This window comes from Petaurus breviceps, unplaced genomic scaffold (assembly GCF_028583685.1).
Source record: "Petaurus breviceps papuanus isolate PSGF00001 unplaced genomic scaffold, PetGlider_PUasm1.0 91133, whole genome shotgun sequence".
Lineage (NCBI taxonomy): Eukaryota > Metazoa > Chordata > Mammalia > Diprotodontia > Petauridae > Petaurus > Petaurus breviceps.
The window spans coordinates 29,621,680-29,637,881 of record NW_027187419.1 but is presented as its reverse complement, the minus strand read 5'-3'; the positions used below and the strand labels follow the sequence as shown (position 1 = coordinate 29,637,881).

At 41.9% G+C, this 16,202-nt stretch overlaps 1 protein-coding gene across 13 annotated transcripts in view; it reads left to right on the top strand.

Annotated features, from left to right (window-relative positions):
• Positions 1-16,202, top strand: part of AMOTL1 (angiomotin like 1) — a 254,555-nt gene that overhangs the window by 226,271 nt on the left and 12,082 nt on the right. For all 13 annotated transcript variants that reach the window (XM_069080086.1, XM_069080085.1, XM_069080083.1 and 10 more), the window contains 3 exons: positions 6,666-6,856; positions 12,812-12,937; positions 15,746-15,972. In XM_069080086.1, the coding sequence (XP_068936187.1) occupies positions 6,666-6,856; positions 12,812-12,937; positions 15,746-15,972 (544 nt within the window). The remainder of the gene's footprint in view (positions 1-6,665; positions 6,857-12,811; positions 12,938-15,745; positions 15,973-16,202) is intronic.

Here is a 16,202-nt window from a genome sequence, read left to right as displayed (position 1 = left end):
AAAGGAATTCCCACTATAATTTATCCCACAAATCTGTTAGAAAGTTTTCCCTAGATATCAAACTATTTCTGTGTGTCTTCTACCCATGGCTCTTGGTTCTGCCCTCTGGGACCAAACACAACAAAACTGAGCCTTCCTCCATGATTGAAGTCCTTCAGATACTTGAAGACAGCTGACATGCCTCTCCCAAGGCTTCTCTTCTCCAGGCTAAATGTGTCCGGTTCCTCTAGCCATTCCTAGTATGTCGTAAGTGAAGGCCCTTCACTGGCCATCCTGGTTGCCCTCCTCTGAATGTACTTTAGCTTAACAATGCCATTCTTGAACCATGATGCCTATAATAACGGAACACAAAGGGCAGTGGGACTATTACCTCCTCCTTCATGAACCTACACTCTTCTTAATGGACAGCTAGATGTTGCAGTTCATAGAGCGCTGGACCTGAAGTCAGGAAGTTATTGTTTGGTAATTTTAGTCATGTCTAATTCTTTGTGACCCCATTTGGAGTTTTATTGGCAAAGATACTGTAGTGGTTTGCCATTACCTTCTCCAGGTCATTTTACAGATGAGGAAATTAAGGAAAACAGGGTTAAATGACTTGCCCAGGGTCACACAGCTAGTAAGTGTCTGGGGCTAGATTCGAATTTAGGAAGATGAGTCTTCCTGACTCTAGGCCCAGAGCTCTATTCACCATGCCACCTAACTGCCCTTCAAGTCAAGATCTGAGTTTAGATTTGGCCTCAGACGCTGACTAGCTATGTGACCTTGGGAAAATTCATTTTATTTTCTTTTTGCCTCAGATAATAATTGGACCTACGTCCCAGGGTTGTTGTGAGGGTCAAGTGAATTAAGAGTTGTAAAGCACTTAGTACAGTGCCTGCACATAATAAGCACTAACAACTAACAGATGCTGGTTGTCATCATAATCATCATCATGATCATCATCGTCGTCATACAGGCCAAGATTACATTGAATAATTTAGGGGGGAAATCTGAAGGTGTGAAGTATTTATGGTGTTCTGTCTTATTTGTCCCTCCACCCCGTGTGTGTGAGCAAATGTGTTTCATTTTCTCAACTTCATTCTTTTTTCTGTTACTCATATGTTCATCTTTCTTGTAGTGATCATTTCATTTACATTGCTGTAGTCATTGTACATAGTGTTTTCTTGGATCTTTTCATTTTCCTCTGTGTCAGTTCATACACACCTTCCCATGTTTAACCAAAGTCCTTATAGTCCCCATTTCTTACTGTACAATAATAATTATTCCATTACATTTGAATCAGGACAGAACAGTGCAAAGGCCATTGAACTTGGAGTCAGGGAAGCCGAGTTCAAGTCTTGGCAGCTGCCACTTGTGACCAGATGACTTTGGGCAAATCCCTTGCCCTTTCTGGGCTTCACTTTCCCTCTCTGTAAAATGAAGGGGTCGTACCAGATAGATTCTAAGGCCCTTTCTAGCCCTAGATCTCGGAACATAAAATGATAGTCTTTTTTAGCCATTCCCAGATAGATGGGTCATTACTTTGTTTCTGGTTCTTTGCTATCACACACAGTAATGTTATAAATATTTTAGCGTATCTCATAACTTTGGTTTTGTCTTTGATTTCCTTGGGGTATATGCCCAGTAGTGGGATTACTGGGTCACATGATAGAATTTTCTGTATCTTTAAAAAAAAAGGAGGAGGAAGGGATGAAAGCATATGCTCTTCAAATAGCTCCTATATCCATTTGTTCCCTACCCTTCCTCACTGCTCTATTTCTGGTAGGATTTGGTCCAGCCATTGTGGTTCAACTATCCAACTGTTCCTATAGGTAACACACAAATCCCTTTGTTAATCTAGGAAATAGTGTTGATCATTGAGGACAGAGAGTTCACATGCCTCCTGGCTGCTACAGAAATTCGAGCATGTGACTTCAGGAGATGTTCCAGAACATCATGGAAATGGCTATACCAGGGTACTGAGCAACTACTGAACTCCCTATCCTTCTAAGGAGAGCAGCAAACAGGCAGGTTCAGACACTGACTGTTGCCTTTTATCCCAAGACAACCTTCTCTGTCTGCTGCTTTGTGGCAGACAGCATAGGATTCTTCTCAAAGCCCCATATTCCAAAAACAGTCAGGTCTTTCAAATGGAACCATCTGAAAAATAAGAATCACAGAATCATAAAGTTTTGAGAAGCCACAAGGACTTTAGGGATCATTTCATCTTCTTTTACAGGTGAGGAACCTGAGGGTTTGAGAGATGAGTGGACTTAATTATCTCTAACTAGAGAGCAGTTCATTTTGCCTGAAGTTGTTAAATTTGTATGCATGCGGCACCTTCCACCTCTCCCTAGGGTGATGGAGGGACTGGTTGCAAAAGTAAAGCTGGTTATGACTCAGAACTGGATGTTTTATTTATAATCACAGCCACAGAAGGAACAAAGTATAAATATAATCGTTTCCACTAGTTCTGGGCAAAAGTACAGGGGATGGGAAGCAAGAGGCTGGACTCCTTGTCTTAGCTTTGTCCCACATTTCACCTGTAAGGCATTGAGAAAGCCTCTGCTTCTCTGTTCTCATCTGTGAAATGAAAACCATCACAATAATAACTCACCCTCGGAGGGTGCTTTGTATTGGACAAAGCACTTTGCTCTCACTGATCCTGCAAAGGTAGGTAGGAAGTGCAAGCACTACGGTCTTTAATTTACAGATGAAATAAATGAGGCTCAGAGAGGACAAAGCCATGGTCAAGAGCTTTAAGTGGTAGAGCTAAAATCTGTTGGTTTTGAGTCTTTCTATGACCACTCTTAATAATAATAGTAATAAGAATAACAGCAATACCTTTGAGAGGCAGCATAGCATGGTGGATAGAGAGTCTCCCTCAGTCAGGAAGATCTGGGTTCAAGTCCTGCCTCTGACACTTAAATAGGCCATGTGACCCTGGGCAAGTCATTTAACCTATCAATGCCTTAAGCCATCCTCTAAGTTATGGAGCAATTGCTGATCTGCTCTGATAGAGACAGTCTGAGAAGGGAGTTCCCCATATCAATAAAATGACAGGTTTATCATTCCCCACTTCCTCCCCCCAACAAAACCAAACGAAACCTGATACCACCTTAGCTTTGTATATACTACTTTTCAGGGTTTCATTCTCACAAAACACTCTGAGATAGAGCAATTGTTATTATCCTCATTTTAGATAGGAAACGGAATAACAGGTAGGTAGGTAACTTGCCCAGAGTAATAGAATTACTTAATGCTGGAGTCAGGATTAGAATTGAAGTCTCTTTACTCTGAGTCCATAATGGCCTATTACATGGAGGGTGGGAGGGTGGGTGAGACAAGTGTCAGACCATGCCACTCCCTGTCTGATGAGGAAAACACAGGCTCCACCCTCAGGGAGTTCTGGTCCTGTGTTTTAGAATAAAAGTGCTATGTAATTATAAAGTATTACATTGCCAAATCTTCTCTAACGCAAAGGGACTCTGATAAACATGAGAGGGAAGTCATCTGGAGATCTGTGGGGCGCAAGGGGGTGGGAGTCCTACCCGGCTTCTCAGAAGCTGAGTAAGCTTGTTTATTCCGTCTGCTTCCATGTTCCACTGGGTAAATCGGTAGCCAAAAGTTCTTATCTTCTGGGGTTAATCCCTGAGATACGGAAGAGTAGTCCTTCAATTCCTCCACAGAGTGGGACCAAAAAAGCCCTCCAGCCAGGGCCTAAATGGGACTTGGGGAAAGTGATTCTCTTCCTGGAATTGAGGTCATGCTCCCCCTTCTCAAGAGCAGGTGGGAGCGGGGCAAAGGAATCTCCCTCTGTGTTTGGGAATCCACATTCTCCAGCGTTTGAGGGAGCATCTGGTATAGCTTTGATCTCATTCTTGTCCTGCCTTAAATTAGGACTGACCACAGATGCTAGGGCTGGTAGCCAACTGTGGAACAGAGCCCAAGCCCTAGAGTGGTAAGTGCTTCAGCTCCAATGGGGATCTTAGTGGCACAGAGCTCCCAAAACTAGCATTGAGACTTTGTAGACCATTTCATCCAAGGACTCATAGAGTCAGGGTTCCTGAAAATACAAGATGGGCTAAGCAAAGGGAAGGACTTAGGCAGCTTTTCCCTCTCCATTGCTAGAATAAGCCATAGAAAGGGACTGCTATCTGTGCTTCCAGGGTGGTACTTGATTTGTGAGGAGCATAATATGGATTTAGAGCAAAAAAAAAAGACATGAGGCCATCTAGTTGAAATCCCTAATTTTACAGATAAAGATACTGAGGCTTGACAAGGCTAAGTGACTTTCCCAGCATCACACCAACAGTAAGGGTCAGAGGTGAGATTTGAATCCAAGTCTGTAATTTGCAGCCACATATATAATGACATCATCCTATTTCTAAACATCTCTTAATAGGAAGAACATTAACTACCAACCCAGTGTTATTTATACCTTATCTTCCCATTAAAAGATGAGTAGGAATAGGATGATGTCATTATATATGCAGCTCCAAATTACATTACCGGTTTTTAGAAGACTTAGGACAATCCCTGAATGGCTTCAGTTCATAGGCTGTTGCCACTGTCCTTTTCTTTTCTTCCCTGGAGACCTTGGTGGCATCTGTGTCATGGAGGGAGGGAGGAATGATGTTGCTGCAGTTACAACCAAAGGGAGCTGACCCAGTTGTATCAGTGACCATAAGGACTAGTCCTGGCCCAGTTAGCTGGGCGAGGAGAGGTGGTGGTGGTGAGAGCTATGATACAGGTTCACGGCAGCGATCCCACTTTCTCCTTGGGGTGAATTTCAGCCCCATGGAAGAAAAAGAGGAAAACTCCCAGTCTTGTTACCTTGGCAGTATGCCTGTGTTCTCACCCGTGTAAGGAAACTGTCAACCAGTATGGTGAGTGGGCTAGAAATGATGCCGTAAGGAATTGATGATGTTTAGACCAAAGAAAAGGAGTCTGGGGGCTTAGGTCAGAGGAGAGGAATGATGGTCGTCTTCTAATATTCAAAGGGCAAACATGAAGGAGGGAAGTTTGATTTCCACTTCTGATGCTTACTGCGTTGGGCAGGTCACTTAATTTTCCAAGGCCTCATCTGCTAGGTGAAGAGATTGAACTAGAGAGCCCCTGAGGTCCCATTCAACTCTCTACCTAAGTAAGATCCTTTGACAATATTAGATTGAAGAGAGGCAGATATAAGAATAGAATGTTAGCCCTGGGAATAGAACATTAACCCAGGAAGAGGATGTAGATTTCACTTGGTCCGACCAAGTGGTTGGCATACTGCCAAATATTCTTAAGATAGAGAACCTGAGATCAGGAAATTAAGGGACTCACCTAGAGGCAGGCAATTAGTGTCAGAGCGAGGCGTGAAAATGAGGAACTGCAGCTTGTGGTCCATTGTCCTTTTTATTGCAGCTACTGCTCATAGGTCCTCCCAGCTCGGAAGTTCTGGGATTACAAGATTCTGTTAATGGGAAGGGGTGAAGATGTGGGTGTTTCAGTCATTCAAACCACAACTCATTATTGTAAACAGAGCATATGCCCAGCCATGGGGCATCAAATATAATACAATGTGACAAATAAAATATCATATGACATTATAACATTCTGTATAAAATCTAAGACATGGGGGCTATAAGATCTGGAACAATGAGAACAACCCGGTTTAGAAAGGAAGATGTGTGATGGGGAGCAATAAGAAATAAGGGCGCTAGACTTGATATAGTAGAAAGTGGGGAACTATTGAAGGTTTTTGAGCAAGGGAGTGACACCATTGAAGGAATCCTTAAGAAAAGTCAGTCTGGCGGTAGTTTGTGAGAAAGACTGAACTCAAAGGGTCTAGTATAGTATTTTAGGTGTGGTTATGAGGACGTGGACTAAGCTGATAGAAATGCAAATGAATAGGAATTTGGGGGGGAAATATTCGGTAGGAGTTGGTAACAGGCGTGGAAGGGAGGAAGAGGAGGAGGTAAAGGAAAGGAGTTGAAGTTTTGTGATTTCTTCCCTTCCTAGATCACTAGGGGAATAGCACACAGATTTGGGGAAGTAAGGGACCTTAAAGTTCCTCTTTTCCAGCTCCTTTATTTTACAGATGAGGAAACTCAGACCAGGAGTTGCTCAGAGACTTGCTCCAGGTTCCACAGAGAGTAAGTGGCAGATTCAAACTCAGGTCCCCTTGACTGCATTGCATCCTTCTGGTTTTACTATTGACAAAAGAAGCAGCATGGTACAATGGAAAGAACCCTGACTCTGGAGGCAAAGGACCAGGGTTCAAATCCTACTTACCTCTGATGCTCTCCACCTGTGAAACCTTGGTTACCTCATTTGTAAAATGAGAGGGCAGACCGGATGGCCTCCAAGGTCCTTTCCTGCTCTAGAGATCTATGGTTTTATGATCCCAAACCAGGAAAGGGAGTTGGTTTGTGAGGGAGCTTGATGGGCTTGTACCTGACTTGAATATATGTTGCTGTAGGGGATGAGGTGCATGTGTATGTGGTACGTATAATTATTTGTGCAGGTGTCTTCTTATATAGATATCTTATATACTATCTTATATAGATAGTACCTACGAGTCTGCATGTGTGGACCATGTGCACCCTTATCTCTGAAGGTGGCTGACATGGAAAGAAGTTCAGGTGCCTGCCTTGGAATACATTTGAGCATCAAGATAATTATTTCTTTCTCCTCTGCAGAGACATGGAAATGGCCAGCCAGGCACCATGGCAGACCACAATGCCCCAGCACTTATGGAGCTTGTGAGGGAGAAGGAAGAGAGGATTTTGGCCCTGGAAGCTGACATGACCAAGTGGGAACAGAAGTACCTGGAGGAGAGCACCATCCGACATTTTGCCATGAACGCTGCTGCCACTGCAGCAGCTGAGAGGTAAGACCCCATTATTTTGGATGACATGCCTAGGGGAAGTTGAGTTTGGAGGCCAAGGTACAGTCATTGAGGACCATAGCTTAGATGACTTGCCAGAGGAGTGACTAAGTACTCTGCTGACACAATGAAGAAAGATCTGACATAGGTAACTACTAATTTTCTTACCCAAACACTATATTTTGTTGTTCTAAGATAACATTAATTTGTGACTTTTCACTTTTTCTCAGTATCTCACACACTAAATTAATACAGTTCCTGTAACATAGTAAGAACATAATAAATGTTTGTTTATTGATATATTGATCTCTCTAAGTCAGCAAATCCCAATGTAGCAGTAATAATCTTTGTACATCCATCCAGTTGCACGTTTGGTCCCAAAATTTGCATGGTCATCTCTTTATTATCCAAACAAATGAAAAGAAACCAGCGGAGCATCTAATCTAAAATGTCACATGACCCAAATAACTGGTTTTAGGAAGTGTTATTCTACCTAGGTTTGAACTTGGGTATATCTGACACATTCCAAAACTTGAATCAAAATCATGAAGCTGTGGCAGGCATGGTGGCTAGGACAATGAACTTAAGACCTAGGTTTGAATCCTTCCTCAGACGCTTTCATGATCCAATAGAAAGTCCTCTGTTTGGTTCTTCAAGCCTTTTGTAACCCGACCCTTTCCTACCATTCCAGTCTTCTTTCACTTCCCTTGCCTGTCCATACTCTACAGTCTAATGACACTAGCCTCCTTGCTGTTTCTCAAAGAAGACACCCTATCTCCCAACTCCGGGAATTCTGACTGACCCTCTCCCATGCCTGGAATTCTCTTTCTCTTCATCTCTTGGTTTTCTTCAAGTCTCAGCTCAGACTCTGTCTCTTTAAGAAGCTGTTCTCACTCCCCCTTAATGTTATTTAGCCTTCCCTCTGGGATTATCTCCAATGTAGCCAGTGTATGTTTTATTTGTACCTGGTGGTTTACATGTTGTCTCCTCCATTAGACTGTGAACTCCTTAAGGGCAGGGGCTGTGTTTTCACCTTTCTTTGTATCCCCAGGGGTTAGCAAAGTGTATGACACATAGGAGCTTCTTGACGTGACTCTGGGCAAGCCTCTTAACCTCTATCAATCTTAGACTTAAAAACAGAGAAGTCTATGAAGCCTGGAATGTGAGCTAAGGCTAAAAAGCAAGATTGTGGAAATACTTGAATATTAGAATACAAGGGGTTACATTGGGACTGTATAGGAAGTGGCCCACAGGGAAGATTATTGCAGAGGCAGAATTGATAAGACTTTTCAGCTGATTGAATGTGGGGGATAAGAGAGATAACCAAGGATTCAGTAGAGGAAGATACTGTTGCCCTAACAGAAATATCCAAGAAAGCGGGAATGACAGTGTTGGGGAAGATGCTGAGGGGTTCAGTTTTAAACATAGTAAATTTGAGAAATCATTTGGACATCTAGCCAGAGAGGAAACTGAAAGTTACAGAATCTTCGTGTTGGAAGGAACTTCACAGGCCATCTAATTCGGCCCATACTTTAAACAAATTCTTTTTGCAGTCTACTACTACCAACAAGTGGTCTTCTAACCTTTGTGTGAAGACCTCAAGGGAGTGGGGAAACTACCTCTAAGACAGCCCATTACACTTTGGTGTAGCTCCCATTGTTAAGATGTTTTTCCTTACATCAGTCTTAAATTTGTTCCTTCATAGTTTCTACTTATTACATCTAGTGCTCCCCTGTAGGGCTAAACAAGAAAAGCCAAATCCTTCTTCTAGATGACAGCCCTTCAGATACTTGAAGACAACCATATGTACCTTTTCCTCACCCCCAATTCTTCTTCAAGACAAATAGTTTGAGGTTCTATGACTAATCCTCATGTGGCATGATCTGAATTATTCAAACTCTTAATTACATGGTTTCAAGTAGCATTGAATCAAGTATACTTGTTTTATGTTGCATAATCAGATGTGGGACTGCAACTCAGGGGTGAAATAGGGAGTAAAGAAATTGATGTGGGAATTGTCTATATAGAGGTTTATAACCTCTATTATATTGAAGTAATGGGAATGAATGTGATTTCCAAGACAGTGAAGATGGAAGATTTCAGAGGATCAAATATAGAGCCTTATATGGATAATCACATTTAAGTGGCAGAAGAAGGATGGGAAGCTAGGGAAAAAGAAAAAGGTACATTCCTAGAAACAGGAGGAAAATGAGAGGGCCATCTCAAGGAATCCAAGGGAGGAGAGAGTATCAAGAATGAAATAGAAAAAAAACAATCCAAGTATGACAAAGCCACAAGTAGAATCACACAAGATCTATCAGTGGTGACACTAAGAGTGAAGTCAATAGATTCATGCTGTAGGAAGGTAAAAGAGAGTGATGATTCTTAACAGGCCTTTATTCTGGACAATAAGGAAGTCGTTAGGAAATAATGTGAGAACAGTTTTAGAAGAGTGATGGGAACAGAAGTCAGATTGCAGAGACCTGGAATTGAGTGGGGAGTGGAGAGGGGAGGGAGAAGAAATGAAAGAGTGTGTACAATATTTAGAAGTGTCTTAGTGGAGTATTAGAGTCAAGTGATGGTTTTTGTTTATTTTTAGAATGTGGAAATATAAGCATATATGTAGGCAAAGGGTAAGGGATCATAAGAGAAGGAAAGATTAAAGATACATTAGAGAAGAAATGATTGATGGAGAAAGGCCACAGAGGAAACTGAAGGGGATAGAATCCAGAGCACAGGTAGAGTTAAGGCAGAAAACATTTATGAAGTGCCTACTGTATACCTTGTATACTGGAGGTACAATGAAAAGCAAAAATAGACCCCCACCTTTAAGGAGCTCTCAATCTAAAGGCCATGACAAGTAAGCAACTATGTACAAACAAGATATATACACAACAAGTTGGAGCAACCCTCAGAAGGAAGGTACTAACATTAAGGAGAATTGGGAAAGGTTTCTTGAAGAAAGCAGAGATGCAGCTTAGCAAGGAAGAGGGCCATCTCATCCTCTGGAGACTGGTGAAGATGGGGGAGGACATGAGAGGTTTATAGACTTGGAGGTGGGATAGCTCTGATCTCAGTAAAGTAAAAGATGTTGTTATGTGCTGAAAGCAAGGTGGGCTGGGGGTAGAATTGGGAGCATGAGAAGTCATGCTGGTTTGTGTCTTTCCCAGCCCCTGCTGGTAAATGAATGAATGAAAAAGAAATGAAGTGCTTACTAGGTGTCTAGTACTGTGCTAAGGACTTCACGGGGAAGACAGCATATTGTCTCTATCGAGAGGAAGCTCCATTTATTGTCACTTGTAACCAAAATGTTCACTTTCCCTTTCCCTTGTCTCCTAGGTTTATATTCAGGCATGGCCAAAAAAAAAAATGGAAGGGGTCGTCTTTTGGGAGCTCATTTGGAAATGATTTGCTGCTGTTGACAGTTATTGATTCTATATCTTTGCTTCCACCTTAGAAAAGGCATTGTTTTGTTTCTCTTTCAAAGAAAGTCCCAAACCTCTCAGATTCCTATTTGAAGGCAGTGAGTATTGTCTCCAGGATAGATGCAGTCAGCTCAGTTTCAATAAACAAATTAGTCAATTGATAAACATCTACCTCCTCTACCATATATCAAGCACTAGAAGTACTGTGACAAAAACAAAGTAGTCTGTATCCTCCCTCAAAGAGCTTATATTCTTTTTTTTTTTGCTTTTTTTTTCCTTTGGAGGGGGGAGGGCAGGGCAATTGGGGTTAAGTGACTTGCCCAAGGTCACATGGCTAGTAAGTGTTAAGTGTCTGAGGCTGGATTTGAACTCTGGTCCTCCTGACTCCAGGGCCAGTGCTCTATTCACTGCACCACCTAACCTCCCCAAAGAGCTTATATTCTTTTTGGGGAAACAGTTTTCAAGTAGCTTCCTGCACATCTATAGTTGCCTGCTTAGACTAGGAACTGAGAGGATTATTAACCCTGGGTCCCTGCCTGTCCCCAAACTTGTGTCTTTTGCCTATAAGTTGTATTTGGCTGCTGGAATCCTGGTGCACCAAAGCTTTAGGTTAGGATCTTGATTTAATGAAGGATGTCTTAAAATTTTAAAAGAACATCTAAAAATATAGCCTTACAGGTTCTTTTGTGAGTCTTTTGAGGCTACTTGGGCCTGAACCAACAGAGACTAAAGCTGAAGGCACCAAAGCCATCATAATGGCCTATTATGTCATATTTCTTTAGTCACTCTTGTGAAATTGGTGGTATTTCTTTCTCCTTTAATGAATGCTAACTAGGTAGAGATCATTTTATTAGCTCATTAAGAGGTTCTTGTACTCGTTACTTAAGTATAGAATTAAGGAATTTCTGGTGAGATGCCCAGAAATGAGATAATATTATAATACCTTCCATTTATAAAGGGTTTTATAGTTTACAAAGCACATTAATGGACATTATCTCGATTGATCCTTCCAAAGACCCTGTGAAGGACAGAAGTATACAATGATGAAAAATGTGTAATGTAGAAATGTTATTTTAATAGACTTGGAAAAAGATGCAGATGGCATGTTTATTAAATTTGCAGATTAAATAAAGCTGAGATAGATGGCAGAGTCACATGATTCAAAAAGATGTTAACAGGCTGGAAGATTGGACTGAATCTAATAAAATGAATTTTAATGGGAATAAGTAAAAAACTTTACACTTGAGGTAAAAAAAATCAACTTCACAAGCACAAAATGAGGGAGGCCTGGTTAGACAGCAGCTCTTATGAGAAAGATCTGGGAAGAGTGTGGTGAATGGCATATACCAGTAATCCCTGCTATTGGGGATGATGAGGCTGGTGGGTCAATTGGATTCTGAGAAGTTTGGTGTCAATATGGTGAGTCCAAAGGAATGTAGAGCCACCAGGCTGCCTAAGGAGGGATAAACTATGTTGGAAATGCAGCCAATCAAAGCTTCCATGTGATGAAATTGGGTTTGGAGGTGTCTGCTGGACTTCTAGCTTGGGTGAGATGGGAAGACCTAGTCTCAAAAAGAGGAAGGAGGAGGAGAAGAAGAACAGGAAAGGAAAAGGGAAGGAATGTGGAAACTGAGGTTCAGAAAGGCAAGTGACTTGCTCGCAAGGGCACACAGCTGGTACATGGCCAAGCTGAAATGAGAATCCAGGTTTCTTATATTTAGCCCAGTACTGTGGAGTCAAGAAAACCTGGGTTCAAATCCAGCTTCAGATATTTCATACCTGTGACCTTGAGCAAGTCACTTAGCTTCTGTTTTCCTCAGTTTCCTCAGTTGTAAAATAGGGTTAAAAAGAGCACCTGCCTCCCAGTATTGTGAGGATCAAATGAGAGAATATTTGTAAAGCATGTAGCACAATGCCTGACACATAGTAAGTACTATATAAATACGAGCTATTATTAGCTACTATTATTAGAGAGAGCAGGACAGGAAGAATTCCTAAGGAAAGAGGTAAAACATTTGCGAAGAAAAATTGTACAGAAAAATCAGCAAACATTTATTGAGTGTCTGTTCTATGCTAGGCACTGGGGATACAAAGACAAAACTGTAACAGCTCCTGCTCTCAAGGAGTTTTCGTTCTATCAGGAAAGCTACATGCCCAGCATATACCCCTCTTACTAGCTGTATGACCTTGAGTTAGTCATTTAGCCCCTTGAGCCTTAATTTCCTCATCTGTGCAGTGGGAATAATAGTGCCATTACTGCTTAATCCTGCAGGAATGTCATGAAGAAAGAACTTTGTGAACCTTAGAGCCCAATATAAACATAGATTGTTGATATTAAAGCTTATAGTTCACAACGTAGATGGAAACGGAGGTGTTTTTGTTAGTGTTTTGTCCTGCTTTGTCTGGGGGAGAAATCCCTACCTACAATGCTGATAGGAGCAGATATCTGCTGGCATTGAAAAACCCGGTACCTAATTTTTCATCAGGTCATGATGAATAATGGAAGTGTGTGTCTTGTGTCTTTTGTCATCAGGGATGCCACAATCATCAACCACTCCAGGAATGGAAGCTACAGTGAGAGCTCCCTAGAGGTCCGCATCTGGCAGGAGGAAGAGGAAGTCGTGCAAGCCAATAGGAGGTGCCAGGACATGGAATACACGTAAGGCACCCACTTAGTTCTTTCCATGAGAGTTAGCAGCTCTGACCATTTGTTTCCCTTGAAATCACAAAAATTTTCTTTTTTTTTTAATATGTAGTGATTTTGTAAACATCACTATCTCTTTCTTCTCATTTCTCCGTTGCTATAATAGAACCTTCCTTGTAGCAGATAAGTAAAGTTAAGAAAAATGTGTCATGTCTGAAAATGTATGCCCCAGTTTGCATCCCTAATCTACCAGCTCTCTGCCAACGGGCCAGAAATGGACCTGTAATGGTTTTCCAGCTCCCTGGTCACTTGCACTGGAATAATTGTGCAGGCCTATTACATGTTCACTTGCTCCAGGGTCCTAAAAGAAGGTCCAGTTTCCAATTGAGGAAACTGATTAAAACAGAAGATAAGTGACTTGCTCAAGGTCACATAGCTATTAGATGTCTGAAGCTGGATTTGAACTCAGGTCTTCTTGACTCCAGAGTACTGGGCTAAATATGAGTGACATTGGGCAGGGGTTTTCTGAGTGAGAAAAGGAAGCACCTAGAGAGAAGGGGGGAAGATATAGCTATTGTCCTCAAAAGAAAGGTTGGTATTTGTAGCTTCTAAATACCTATGTGATTTTATGCCAAAATCCATCTTTGAACCTGAGGTTATGTTAACAAGAACTGTGTTCTGTAGCTATTAATCTGTCTCTCTCTAATCCTACTGAAAGTTGGTATGGGCTTGGGGGAGTGGGATGGGATTAGAGAGAGTAGAAAACATTTCATAAAATCACAGACCATAAGAGCAAGAAGGAATATGGGAGATCGTCTGGGTCACATTTTCTCCCATTTTATTCTTTTCCCTCCCTTCCCCCCTTGTTTTATAGATGAGAAAATTGAGGCCCAGAGAGTTTAGGGAACACAAAGTCAGCCAGCATCAGTGTTTATGGAGTCAGAACCAGACCTGGGTTGCCTTCTAGGTCCTTGGGTGTGGCCTTTTCACTGAGTCCAAGTTTTACAGAACAAATTAAAGGGATTTGTTCTGTGAAGTTTGGATTCAAAAGGGCTGTACTTGAGGACTTAGAGGGTCATATGTGGCCTTGAACCTGCAGGTTCCTCACCCCTGTAGTCTGTCTTTTTTTGGGGGGGGGAAGGGGGAAGGCAGGGAAATTGGAGTTAAATGATTTGCCCAAGGTCCCATGGCTAGTAAGTTTTAAGTGTCTGAGGCTGGATTTGAACTCAGGTCCTCCTGACTCCAGGGCCGGTGCTCTATTCACTGTGCCACCTAGCCTCCCCTAGTCTATCTTTTTTTTATCTGCGATGGGCTCTAGAGTGTCTGGGTCACTTTACCACCCTTGAGGTACAGCAAATCCTTGGGACTTCTGGTCAATCAGTGGTCTAGAGAAAAGCCACTAGAGGTTGCTACAGGTCCTCATTCAACAGAAATAATTCAATCAATCAGTCAGTCAACAAGCATTTCTTAAGAGTCTGCTTGAAAGCCAGGAATTGTGAAAGTAAAAAATATTTCTGCCATCAAGGAGCTATACAATATGTGTGTGTGTGTGTGTGTGTGTGTGTGTATGAGGTATATACAATATAAATACCAAATAGATACAAGGTGATTCTGGATAATGAGAGGAGGCACTCTCAACTTGGGGCTGCTAGGTGACACAGTGGATAGAGTGTTAGACCTGGACTCAGAAGGACCTGAGTTCAAATGTAGCCTCAGACACTTGCTAGCTGTGTGACCCTAGGCAAGTCACTAAATCTTGTTTGCCTCAGTTTCCTCATCTGTAAAATGAGCTGGAGAAGGAAATGGTATCTTTGTATCTTTGTCAAGAAAACCCCAAATGGGGTCTTGAGGAGTTGGACACAAATGAAATGACTGAACAACAGCAGCTAGCAGATAGGGGGAATCAAGAAGGCTTCATGTTGAAAGTAGCTGTCCAGCAGAGCTTTGAAGGAAACCAAAGATTTGGGAACAAAATTTTGAAAGGAAAGGAAGCCAGACGTTCATTACCAGCAGCCTTGTGCAGAGCCCTGTGCTCGGTGCCAGGAGAGATAAAAGGTTTAAATAAGATATAGTCCCTGCCTTCATAAGATCATAGACTTAAGACCTCACCTAGGTCAGTCTGATCGTTTTACCAATGAGTGCATGGTGCTTATAACCTAGTAGACATATGTAGCACATAGACCCATAGCTGTAGTATAAAAGGATACAGCATTGCTACATTAGGAAGGTACAAAAATTAGTAGGATCTACAAGCTTCCTGAAAGTGGTGGTATTTGAGTTGGACTTTAGGGGCTAAGGATATGTTCAGTAAAGAGGATGGTGTGCAAGAACTGCATTATTCTCAGCATCAGAACTGGTGTTAACCACAGGCAAAGGTAGGGAAATGTGAAATGTATATGGGGGGTGATGCAAAAAAAATGTTGGTGGACCAACTTCCCTGATATTCTCAATGCTCTTAGATGAAGACATCAGTGGGGATGGCAAGTCCAGGTGTTAGATCTGTGAGGTCAGTGATATCAACATCGAAGTCATGATAATTAAGCTGGAATGAATAGTTAGTCCCTGACACATACAAGCACACATGAATACATACTTCAGTGGTGAAGAACCCAGTGATGACCTCAAAGTTTGGGGTAGATTGGTATGGACACTCTGCCTGCTCCTGCAATTTTACTTTGAATTTTACAATTTTACTTTACTTTACAAAAATGACAATTTTACTTTGAGAACACCCGTTCTCTGAAGTTATTATTACTATGTGGGGAAACATGAGAATTCTGTCTGTAACCTAAGGGTTTTTTTTTGCTGTTACTCTCTCCCCAGCATAAAAAATCTCCATGCCAAAATCATAGAGAAAGATGCCATGATTAAGGTCCTTCAGCAGCGTTCTAGAAAAGATGCAGGAAAGACAGATGCCTCCAGCTTACGGCCTGCCCGCTCTGTGCCATCCATTGCTGCAGCCACTGGCACACACTCACGCCAGACATCTCTTACCAGCAACCAGTTGGCTGAGGAGAAGAAGGAGGAGAGGACCTGGAAAGGGAGCATTGGTAAGTTCCATACCTGTTAATATTCTCTGTCCTGAACAACAGATTAGAGTGAAATATCAGGTAGTCTGTCAGTAAGCAGTTTAATAAATGCTACTTACTATGTACCTAATAATTGTACCTACTATGTGCCAGACACTGTGCTAAATAAGTATTGCATGTACAAAAGATGGTAATATGTGCCTGCTAAATGCACCTACTATGTGCCAGCCACTGTGCTAAATAAGTATTGC